This window comes from Xiphophorus couchianus, chromosome 2 (genome assembly GCF_001444195.1).
Source record: "Xiphophorus couchianus chromosome 2, X_couchianus-1.0, whole genome shotgun sequence".
Classification (NCBI taxonomy): Eukaryota; Metazoa; Chordata; class Actinopteri; order Cyprinodontiformes; family Poeciliidae; genus Xiphophorus; species Xiphophorus couchianus.
In genome coordinates this window covers 4,113,075-4,125,333 of record NC_040229.1, presented here as the reverse complement: position 1 = coordinate 4,125,333, position 12,259 = coordinate 4,113,075, and the positions used below count along the sequence as shown (strand labels likewise).

The 12,259-nt window shown below is 46.4% G+C and overlaps 1 protein-coding gene across 3 annotated transcripts; it reads left to right on the top strand.

Annotated features, from left to right (window-relative positions):
- Window positions 1-292: 292 nt before the first annotated feature.
- Window positions 293-12,010, top strand: dpysl4 (dihydropyrimidinase like 4). 3 transcript variants are annotated; one of them, XM_028005777.1, is made up of 15 exons: window positions 295-594; window positions 5,379-5,467; window positions 5,570-5,754; window positions 5,822-5,986; window positions 6,415-6,476; window positions 6,561-6,641; window positions 6,739-6,807; window positions 7,203-7,323; window positions 7,720-7,876; window positions 7,946-8,087; window positions 8,587-8,671; window positions 9,289-9,374; window positions 9,456-9,635; window positions 9,752-9,917; window positions 10,002-12,010. In XM_028005777.1, exons 1-15 carry the CDS (start codon window positions 328-330, stop codon window positions 10,091-10,093), a joined length of 1,947 nt encoding a protein of 648 aa, XP_027861578.1. In that variant the 5' UTR covers window positions 295-327; the 3' UTR covers window positions 10,094-12,010. The 3 variants fall into 3 exon arrangements, with proteins under 3 accessions (XP_027861568.1, XP_027861578.1, XP_027861589.1); XM_028005767.1 differs by having other exon boundaries at window positions 293-594; window positions 6,415-6,641; XM_028005788.1 differs by lacking the exon at window positions 295-594 and adding an exon at window positions 4,013-4,170 and having other exon boundaries at window positions 6,415-6,641.
- The last annotated feature ends 249 nt before the right edge of the window (window positions 12,011-12,259 follow it).

The following is a 12,259-nucleotide window of genomic DNA, read 5'->3' as shown; positions in this document are numbered from 1 at the left end:
CTGAAACAGTCCAGGTCACATGACCTCAGTCTGAACTCTTTTCCAGCCAACAGAACCATCGGTTCTGGTGAACCATCTCCTCCTTCAAAGTTCTGGAATCTCCGGGTTTGACCCGAAGAAAGAACAGAACCAGAAACCCAGAACCTTAGTCGGGTTCTTCAAATTGAACCAGAACTTGTCAGGTTTTAATGAGGCGATTCCTTTTCATTATTTGCCGTTTGTTCTCCTCTGTGGATCTCTTTTGGGTCATTTTCTTCTTCCTCCTCCTCCCCCTCTAAGTCAGCCAGTGCAGGCTCTTCCTCCTCCTCTTCATCATTTGTCGGCAGCATGTCTGAGCGGAGGTTCTGTCAGGAGGACGACCGCTCCTCTCTCCTGTCCCGGCTCGGTTCCGATTCTCCTCGTCCTCGGATGAAGTTCGGAGGAATGTTCTGCAACGTGGAAGGAGCTTTCGAGAACAAAACTCTGAACTTCGAGTCCTTCAGTCCTCGGCTGCAGCGGCGCGGCGCCGGTCCGACCCAAACGGGAGGCCAACATGGAGGACGGACCACAGTCCTTCCATCTGGACACACCCGGGAAAACTACGGCAAGAGAGAGGTTCATTACTTTCTACCTGTATTTGTTTATAGATGGTAGAAAAATATACCTAACAGAATCCAACAGAACCCGGATTTGGTTCTGATTGGACCGGGTAAGGTAAGGTCATTTTATTTATATAGCATATTTTCAGCAACAAGGCAGTTCAGTGTTTTACAGGAATTAGAGGAAATACAAACAAAACCACAAGAAAGACAAAAAGGTAAAAGTACAAAACTAAATATTGGCTCCAAGTTTAATAGGAAGAAATAGTATAAACTGGGTTTGGTTCCGACTGGACCCCAGTTTGGTTCTGATTTCTGCCATTTCTGGGTTTTTGGTCCTGTTTAGTTTCACATTATCTAACAAAGTCAAAGGTCAGAACCTTCATTCAAGGCTTTAATGAGTCGCTGAGGAATCTGGACCCACTCCGCTGATCAGAACCAACCAGGTATCAGGGTCTGCTGTGGTGTGTTCAGTATGCAGAACCCTAACAGAACCAGTCCAGAACTGGTCCAGATGACCAGAGAATAAATAAAAACAGAACATGATTCACCTGAAGCAACCAAACCTTCAGGAAGAGAAGATCCAAACAGCCTCGGTTCTGGACCGAGAAGACAACCCGTCCACCAGCTGGGTCGGTTGGTCCAGTTAGCATCCAATAGTCTCTTTGTTGTTCATCTAAAACCCATTAATGGCCCAGTAACAAACCAGTTAGTGTCAAGAAGACCACAACACCACTGTAGGGCTGTTCTAAATGAAGATTTCAGTAATCCAGTAATCAGATTAAAAATCTGATAAAGTAAAATATTTGTAAATCTAGCATAACATCAGTGTTATCAGATATCAATATCAGTCCAATTTTTCATTTTTGAGCTTCCCTAACAATAACTTTTCTGTAGTTTAGAAAACTAACCTGTAACAATAAATCTCACTTTCTAAGTTAACCTGAAGAAAAGTTATACAAAAATCTGAAATTATATTCAATGTACCAATAAAGAGGCGGGCTCACAAATACGCTTATAAAAATTGTCTATGATCCAGCTTTTGGTTTATATATTCATCTCCAGTCAGTTTAATAGATGAACTCTGACCTTGCCCAGACATTTAGCTTTGTGTTCATGTTAGCGACAGGATTTGACTCCTTAGTTCGTCACAGAAACTCATCTACCAGCTCAGCTCCGCCACCATTTGTTGAGACCGGGATCAGGGTTTCCCCCAGAAAACTTGCTCAGCCCGGCGGTCGGGGCGCCGAGGCGGTCCACCGGTCCACAGGTCCACCGGCACGGTCTACTTAACTCCTGTTAAGTAGACAGGAGAAGTAAAAGTATTACAGGGTAATTATATGTTACGGGAAAACATCTCCAGCGAAACGCTATCTAAACCCACAACTAGTCTTAAAAACAGCAAATTAAAAAATACAATTAAGATGAATATCAATTAATTTCACTTCTGTTTAATCCAAATGAAGTCAGCGGCTCCATGAGGCCCCCAGGGCTTCAGGGGCCCATAAATGCTAATATTTTAACACAAACCACAGATACATAAATGCAACATTTATTTATTGAGATTATCAATGCTGCTAAATTTGATTTAATGGTTTCAGCATACATAAATAAAAAGATTTTAAATTACTTAACATTTAAATGTAAGAATTTAAGGAGGTGGCAAGTTTACTTTGTAAAGGTTTAAAGAACAATATTCATAGTTAGATTGTTTTGTTACCATAGCAACAATCTGATGCTGTGAGTTGAATCTTTGAGTTAATAAATTAAGAAACTGCAATTATAACTGATTGTTTTTAGGTTGGCCAGTTAATCTACTCTCCCTCTCCCAGATTAAATCCAACCCAGAAGCTGTTAGAGGTGCTGATGGTTTTAGCAGCAAGAGGGGCCCCTAGGTCAGATTCTGCCCCAGGCCTCATGCAGACTTGAACCGGCCCTGCAGGATGAGTTCAATCTGCTGCACTGATGATGAGCAACAAACTGAGATTTAATTTTATGCTGCTAATGTGGTTTTAGTAGCTCTAACATTTCTGTGTGTTGAGTTTTTAATAAGAGTCACAGAAACTGTTCTGACTGCTGCAGTTTATGGGACGAGTTTCTCTGATCTCTGCGCTCATTAACTCTGGCTGACTAAGTGGACAAAGCATTTGATATGTGCCAGAAAAATAATACTAAAAATAATAATAAAATAATATAAAACCAGCGTGAAAGCTCCTGCGTGATGAGGTTAGCCACTGGCCAGCCGGGAACACAGACATGAACTTTACAGGAAAGATGTAAACGCCAAATATAATTTTTGTTCACAAGTATAAATCATTCTCATCGCACTTCTGAAAGCTCAACTATAAGTTATTCCTGAGGTTCAACCAGAGCTAACGCGGCTGGTTTAGACTCTGACCTTGATGTGCTGTTCGCCAAAGAATCCTAATTCCTCACAGGGGTTGAAGGAAATATCCGTTCAGGTCAGCCTGTGATCCGCGCTGAGGTTAACTTAAGACATCGAGCCGAGTGAAGGAAATTCATTTCCGGTTTGTCCAGAAAGCTAGCATCGCTCACCTGTATAAATACACCTGCTGCTATCCAGGCTTCATTTTAAGGATGTTTATTGGTTCCCGAAAAACGACAAAAACCCGGACATTATCGTGAATCAGTAAAATCCTCCCAGACCGAACCTGTAAAATGGATGTTACTCTGCTAACACTTAGCTTTCATCAACAACTCAGGCGGAAGTGAGAGAACTGCGCAATGCAAATAAGAACCCGGCCGGAAAACGGTCTAAACAGGCAGATAAATCTTCCTCTTGGAATTTTAATAATCGGGGAACTCGAATCATTCGAGGAATCGTTTCAGCCCTACAACACAGTCCACAAGACTGGCGCTGCTGAGGAAGAATCCAGACCCTGGAGAACATCTGCAGATTCCCGGGTCAGGATCAGGAGCGCTGACGGATTCCTCCAGGGTTCCGCCATCTTCTTTTCTTCAATTTGCAGTTGAACTGTTCGGAACCAGTGGCCCATTAGAGGCGGCACTTCTCATGGTATCAGGTCGGAGCATCACAGCTGCGAGATGGAACCAACCCGGTTCTGAGGGTTGGAGTCCATCAGGAAGCCGAGATCTCACTTCCTGTTTACATTGGCTGACTTCAATCTGAGCTAGACCCGCTTCAGATTCCAACATCTGTCACCATGGAAAAAGATCCGAACCTGGTCATTCTTCAGGACCGAACCGGATTTCTTTCTTCAGAGCCAATCTGGGTTATTCTTCAGACCGGAAGTTCTTACAGAGTGAAAACAATAAACTAGTTTTTCTGCTGAACCGGAACCGACCAGCAGATTATCCTAACTCATCTAAAACGAGTCTATGGGACCTCTGGTGGTCACCATGGCACCTGCAAAGCACTGCTGTCATGCTTGGGCCTTTATTGTGAAGGTCCACACCGGAAACTGTGTCTGTGTATATCAGCTGAAGCTTGACGTCACAGGTGGCTGCAGCAACAATAGCTGCGGGTCCGTGTGAGGAGTAGATTCAGCCAGCTGATCCGGACCGACCCAGATCCGTCAGGATGTCTTTCCCGGTCAAGAAGAGACCCGCGGTAGGTCCAATCCGAACCGAACCGAGCCGAGTGCAGCCGAGATGGGACCAGGCCGGTGATGCTGAAGCCCCGCCTGTCTGACAGGGAGGAGACCCGCCGAACCGAACCGAGAGGATGTGTGCAGCTTCCGGGCCGCTCAGCTCATCTTAGCTGAGCTCTTTTTGTTTCGGTCCGAGATGAATATCTGGGTTCTGCTGGATGCAGCGCGCTGCATTCAGGGGCAGTGGGACGTTTCATGTTCCTGCATTGAAAGCTGATTTTCTGGGTTCCGCTTATTTGGTTCTGCAGAACTTTAAGTTAGTCTAGTTTCATTTTTAGCCTCATGTCAGAACCGTTCTCCAACCAGAGAAGTTGGTTCGGTTTGGGCAAAGAAACCAAACCAAAATCATGGAGACTTCAGGATGTTTTCCCCAGACCAGTTCCCCTCTGGATCAGTTCCCCCCTGGCCCGAGTCCCTCCATGATGAGGCGTTTCATCCAATGGTTAGAGGTTAGCTCATGATGCTCAGAGGTTCCAGGATTAATTGGCGTTCCCTGGCTCTCATGAAAGCTGCAGGTTCAGATGAAGATGAAACGCCTCATTGAACCCAGTCTGGTTCTGAATCCCAGTCTGGGAATCAGGGTTTGGTCTGGGATTGAACCCAGAACCTCTGATCCCATCCATAGATCCAGAGTTCCAGTGCCTCTCCTTGTCAACCACTAACTTCCAGAGAGGAACCAGGAAAACCCTCCATTCAGATGATGCCCTCGCTGATGCTCCAGAACCAAAACCACTTCCAGGACCCATTTCCTTCTCAACAAACCCAGAGCCCAGTCATGTGGCTGGTTCTGTTCTGGAAGTTTTGGATTAATAGTTTATCCTCCTCAGAGAGGAGAATCCTGGTCCAGGTTAGATAGGTTCTCCGTTCACCTCAAGAATCTCATCTCTGATGTTCTTCCAGCTCACAGAGGAGGACATGTTGGATTCAGGAAATCTTGTCTTTAGGTCATTAAGTTCCTGAGCCTCCTGGTTCCTCCAACATCTCTCTTTCATTGAGAACGTCCATATGAAGACTTAGGTCACATTGAGCCGGACCTGGTGGTAAACTGGGTCATGTTGAGCTGTGTTCTTTTGGGTCACTTTGGGTCAAATTGAGAATCCTGGATGTCAGCAGCCATCTCTTCCTCCTTCAGATTTCCCCACAAACTTCTCTGTTTCTCTGTTTCCAGGGAGACCGTCTCATCATCAAAGGAGGAAAAGTTGTCAATGACGATCAGTCATTCTACGCTGACATCTACATCGAGGACGGGATTATCAGGTACATCTTCAGCCAGTACTCCTGCGGCTGAATGATCTCACCTGGTCACCAGGTGTCAGTGTGAGCTCTTCTGACACGACCACACTTCCTGTTTCCTGACAGGCAGATAGGCGAGAACCTGATTATCCCATCTGGTGTGAAGACGCTGGATGCGTACGGTCAGCTGGTGATCCCTGGAGGCGTTGATGCCAACACCAACCTCCAGGCTCCTCAGAAAGGCCTGATCCCGTGTGACGACTTCTACCAGGGAACCAAAGCCGCCCTGTGTGGAGGAACCACCACCATCAGTCAGTGACCACCAATCATCCATCAGCAACCCCACCTGCATGCCACCTCATTTCTGTCTGTCTGCAGTTGATCATGTGTTGGTGGAGCCGGGGACTAGCTTGCTGTCAGCGTTTGATCTGTGGAAGGAGATGGCAGAGCAGAGGGCGTGCTGTGACTTTTCCTTCCATCTGGATGTCACCAGGTGGCATGAAGGCCTCTACGAGGAGCTGGAGACGCTCGTCAAAGATAAAGGTGATCAATAAAGGTTAAAGAGACGGGGTGGTGATCAAACATGTAGCAGCCAATGGAACGTTTCTCATGATCGATATGCAGCTGAGTCAACAATATGTGTTATCATGGCTTAGATGGAAAGTTCTGACAAGTTTTACTGGGTTCTTGATTCTCCCACTTATATCTGGGGACATCTAGGAAGGCTCTGGACTGTTTCCAGACTGATCCAAATGATCCTTCTTGATCCCTGAGGAAGGTTTTAGAAAACCTTTAAAATCCTTCCACAAAGACCCAAATGAAACCAGGTTCTGGACCGTCACTTGGTCCATTTCAGATGCAGACCTGGAGAACATCTTGAGAGCCATTTACCAGTAACCTTCATAGCAAGACCAGAACCTTCAGGATGACATCAGTAGAATGGTACCGCTCACTGTCCCGCTGTGTTTCAGGGGTGAATTCCTTCCTCTTCTTTATGGCTTACAAAGACCGGTACCAGAGCTCCGACTCTCAGGTGAAACAGAAACATGTTCTTGTTTATTTGTTGTTGTCCACTTCCTGTTTATTTGTTCATCACTTTCTGCTTCCTGGGGCTCAGCTTTATGAAGCGTTTGGGATCCTCCGGGATCTTGGAGCAGTTGCTCAGGTCCATGCTGAGAACGGTGACATCATCGATGAGGTAACACACCTGAACAAGATGAACCACTGAATACATTCAAACTGGTCTTAACTAGATTTTACTGGTTCTAAGTTGTCTGAAATGGTTTGTGTTTCAGGAGCAGAAGAAACTTCTCAGTGTGGGTATTACTGGACCTGAAGGCCATGTTTTATCTCACCCTGAAGAGGTAAAAGTACCTGAACCCTAAATGGACGCCACCGGTGTGGTCTCTTTACGCGTTCTGGTTCGGTGGGTCATTGGGAGTGATGGTTCCACCTGTTCTGCCGATAATTTCATCCACTCAGGATGGTTTTCTGTGATCAGTGGTCTCGAACTCCAGGTATCCTGCGACTTTTAGATGTCTCTCTGCTCCAGTATTAGCTCATCAGTAGAGCCCTGTAGAGTTGGACTGCATGCTAGTGAGGCAGTTTAGCCATTTAATTTAAGTGTATAGGACAAGGGATACATTTAAAAGTTGCATAACACCGGCCCTCAGGGACTGGAGATTGAGACCACTGATCAAGAATAAAGGTGTTTTATCTACAGGCCCCAGATCTGACTGCTGTTGGGTTTGTGTTTCAGGTGGAGACTGAGGCAGTCTATCGGGCCATCACCATCGCCAAGCAGGCCAACTGCCCGCTCTACGTTACCAAGGTGATGAGCAAGTCTGCTGCTGATGTTATCGCCAAAGCCAGGAAAAAAGGTGAGAACCCGAACCAGAGTTCCTACAGGTCAACGTCAGATTCTGAGGTTTAACTGTTCTCCAGGAACTCATGAACCAGTTCGTTCACTGACTTCAGCTTCTGTTGATGTGACTTTGGATCTACTCAGAAGTCAGAGTTCAAGTCTGGAGGAAACAGACAGGTTTAGTTCAGACTTGGCAAAGACCTGATCTTTGGTCTAAGGTGAACATCTCATGTCAAACCTGACACCAGTTTCCTCAGGTGCAGGACTGCAGCTCCAGGTCCTGGTGCTCCACAAAGCTCTTATGTTCTGACTATAGAACTGAACTGGTGTCACTGAATGCCTCACCTTTAGGAGTCAGGTTGAAGCCAACCAGACCTGCTCCACCAAGCTGCAACTCTCTTTCTGTCTTCAGGTGTGGTTGTGTATGGGGAGCCAATCACAGCTGGCCTGGCCACTGATGGCTCTCACTACTGGGCCAAAGATTGGACCACAGCAGCTGCCTTTGTGATGAGCCCTCCCCTGAACCCGGATCCGTCCACGCCACAGTATCTGACCTCTCTGCTAGCATGGTGAATACACACCTCTCTGACTCCACTTTAGTCTAGCAGCAGGTGAGTCTAATAGGTGTTTTTTTCCAGCGGCGATCTCCAGGTGACCTCCAGCGCTCAGGCCAGCTTCTCTACAGCTCAGAAGGCTGTTGGTAAAGATGACTTCACGCTGATCCCAGAGGGAACTAGCGGCATTGAAGAGAGGTTGTCGGTGATCTGGGACAGAGCTGTGGTAAGAGCCCTTCACCTGAAGCCGCTCTGACTGATGACATCACACCCAAAGGTCAGATGTTCCTAAGCTCCACGAGAAAACAAGCGAGCTGCTGGTGGAAGGTCAGGTTGGACACCCCATTAGCAACAATGGCTGATATGGTTGGACAGTTGGGACCACACATGCAAATTAGCTTAGGCTATAATCTGGTATAGCATATCATATGATGACATTTATGTTTGAGCTGTTCAATGTTCATATCTAAATAAAGTTCATTTTGAAAAAACAAATAAAACTTACAGATTCTTTAACAAGCTAAAATTCATGAGGTCACCCTCTGCTGGTAGAATTTTGAAACACTATTTCCTACGTGTACCAATTTTAATATCTTTAAAATTAAAACAGCGTAAATGAGAATTTTATTGTTTCAAACGTTTGAGAGCAGGTTTGGTAGATTTGAAGGGGGATGGTGACCTGTTTTTTTCAGGCTTCGCTGATTTTTATCTCGTTCTGTATGCAGTCCACAGGAAAGATGGACGAGAATGAGTTTGTTGCAGTGACGAGCACCAACGCTGCCAAGGTCTTCAACATGTACCCACGCAAAGGTACGCAGCGCTTCATTTCTACTGGTGAGGCTTGACGGGAAATGTTTCCCATTCCCAGAAAGTCGGCTGATGGGTTGAAGTCATCAAGATGTTTCGTAAACAGCCAGACATAGGGGTCTGGCTTACAGGCCTATCGGTTCAGTGGGTCCAGCCTGTGAGCCGGAGTCAGTTTATGGACCTCACAGCTGAAGTCCACAGCTTTGAAAATCCTAAACCGGATTTTACCGGTTACGTCTTGCGCGTCAAAATTGAGCCAACTTGCAGCAGAATGAGTAACAAAACAACATCGGAGTACCGCGCTCCCCCCCAACGCGAACAACAGCATCGGACTCGATACTTAGGATGCGCACCCACTCCCCTGGTCCGCAGCAAAATTGCGAAGGCCTGACCAGTCCACACGACTAAAAAGGTTGGGGACCGCTGATCTAAAGGACTTAGGCATCATGTAGCTTCTAATTTCAGACCTCATCTCTTATGAGATCTGGAGGACAAACTTAGAGCTTCTGGGTAAAATCCAGGGTGGTGTTTCTGGATGTTTTACTGGAAACTGGTGATCAGATTTTAGTCATTCGTAACCCCAGCTTACTGGATGTGCTTGTGTGTGTCTCGTTCTTCAGGACGGATTGCTGTTGGATCTGATGCTGATATTGTAATTTGGAACCCAAAAGAGACTCTAACCATTTCTGCCACAACTCACAACCTGGTAACCGCTGGTTTGATTGGTTAGTTACTCAAACTAGTCCATCTGATCAGTAGTTACATCCCCAAAAACCTCTCTGTGCAGACCTTGGAGGTAAACATCTTGGAGGGTTTGGAGTTTCGAGGTGTTCCCACAGTAGTGGTCAGCGGCGGTCGGGTTGTTCTGGAGGACGGACAGCTCAACGTGACCGAAGGTTCTGGACGCTTTATAGCAAGAAAGGCTTTTCCTGACACCGTCTACAAGCGGATCAGGGCACGCAGCAAGGTAACCGCTGAACAACAATATCACCAGTTAAGTCATAACTTGCAGGTTAACAAACAGATCTGTGAACTGACCAATCAGAATCAGAATCTTCTGATGTTTTGGTTTCCATGCTCCAGATGGCTGAGGCCCGCGGTGTTCCCCGTGGTAACTATGATGGTCCAGTCCATGATGTCATCAGTGTGACCAAGTCAGTCCCACCAACTCCAACCACCAGGGGTCCTACGGGGAACAAAACACCAACTGGCCCCCGAAACCTTCACCAATCAGGATTCACCCTGGCAGGTATGGATCCTTTAGTGGTGACTAGCCAGGTGAGGCGCATTCTGGGTGAACTGCTGATAATGTGATAAATTATTGGTCTTTCAGGGGCTCAGATTGACGATCACATACCCCGTCGCTCTGCTCAAAGGATCGTGGCACCACCTGGAGGACGTTCCAACATTACATCTCTATCTTAATCTGTTCATTTTCCAGCCGAGTGTTGAAGAACGTCTGTTACTCTATGATCCACCTGAGTTCACTGAACTCTACAGGTAGAGAGTTCACTGAACACCTGTAGGGTTCAGTGAACTCTACAGGTGAAACCGTCTGACCCTCTTAGCCCACATATGTAGTTTAACTCCAGAACTTCCCAGAACCTTCTGGGTCTCCTGAGCTCAAACTGACAACTTTAGTCCTGAATGTAGCTGTCCCACCCAGAACCTCACCATAGTGCTTAGTCAACCCCATGTAACCTGGTACTAGACAGAACCGGTTCTGACCCATCAGCTCTGAAGCCCTCCGCATCAGCATCTGTTGCTGCAGATGTGGACCAACCACATCAACAGCAACAGAACCGGCCCGACGAGAAAGATATCGTCTTTGTCTTGGTGACATCACAGTGATGTGAGTAATTCTGGCATAAAACACCAATCAAGCAGAACATTACGACCACATTGGCCTCTCAAAATACTTCCAGCCATCTGTGAGATGAATGATTCCAGCCAACCTGCCTGTGGTTGACCCCTGACCCCCCAGTGAGGTAGTCACATCTTTGCATCAGCTGACTTGAAGGGGCAGGCTGGCCTCCCAGGCTAAAGCTAGCCTTGTGGTCAGAACCAGGCTCGGTTCTGCTGCCGTTCTAAACAGTCTGGACCTCAGTTCGACTCCACTGTCCAAACACAAGCCTCCTTAATCCCAAGTCAGAGTTCTAGATGGAGGGTATTTTGGATTCTGTGGCAGTACCACCCCACAGGTAGGACCCTAAGACCATCTTCCTGGTCATGTGACCAACAGCTCATGGTTTCAGTCTAACCAGATGCAGCCTTTGTAGCAGTAGTTGGATAACTTTAGATGATCCCAGAACCACAGTCCATCTTCAGATGGTTTTGGCTGTTTGGGTCATGTAGCAACTTCAGAACCTGGTTCTGTAGACTAGAGTTGTTTTCTCTGACTGTTGATACTGCTAGCCCAGCTCTAGCTGATCATTAGCATCCACACTGAAGGCCTGGAATCAAATACTGAGGGCTTTTAATTTGAAAGGCCTTGTCCCTGAGGGAAAGAGGTCACGGTCAGAGTTGTTGACATCATGTGACTCTGCAGCCTGTGATGTCACATTTACATTTTTAATGTAGCGTTTTCTAAGACTTTGTCTTAATTTTGTATTTTTACTGTTTTTTGTACCTTGGCTGTGATTGGTTCAATGTTTGGGTCAAGGGTTACATTTGTGTTCTGAATATGATCCGTTTCTGATATAAATGACTGGATCCAATTTTACAAGACCCGCCAGTCCAGGTTGCACCAAGTATGTCCAGCATCGTCGGAACAGTTTGATGCCAACTGAGATCATCAGTTTGTCAAACAGGGCAACCATTGGCTGGACATTAAGGTGGGCGGAGCCACCAGCTTCACCTTGCTGTTCAAACACCCAACCTGATCAATGGCACCTCAGTGACCACACCCTCTTTGTCCCTTCACTTTGTACCTATTGAGTGAAGGTCTTCACTCAATAGGTAGCATCACTGCTTCCATGTTGGAGTCCAGCTGTTGCTATGGGAACATTGACCACATGATTTCAAAAGGATCTAATCTTTAATAAACTGGCTTTTCCATAGGGTACTGTGTCTATGGGTCACCTGACCAGCAGGAGCTGAGTTTAAGAGTTTGTTTAATCTAAACTCAGATTAACTTGGATTAGATCAGCAGACTGGTAGGTGTCCAAGATGGCAGCCAGGTGGTTTCTAGTCATCTTTCTGTTCTCTCACAGTGATCAGAAACACTGAGTGTCTATGAGGAGCGATACTATAGCAACCACACCTGTGATGTAGTAGGTATTGTGATGGATGTAATTTGTTGTGATAACAGTTGCATGATTAAAGCGTGAAGAGAAAAACGGAGTAAGACGTCTCTTATTTTACACCATTTTTGGATCAACTGGCGACGGCATCCCATAAACGTGAGGAACTCGTTTAGGCAGACAGCATCTGGGGACCGGCACCAACCGGGCTGGATGTGGAAGGTCTTGAGGTTCTGCAGAGCAGAACTGAACCGATCCAGTATTCCTGTTGCTGGACGCTCCAAACAGGCTGAGATGGTAGCTCTGGGAACATCTCCAGAAAACGATGAAGCGCTTTCAGATCCATCTG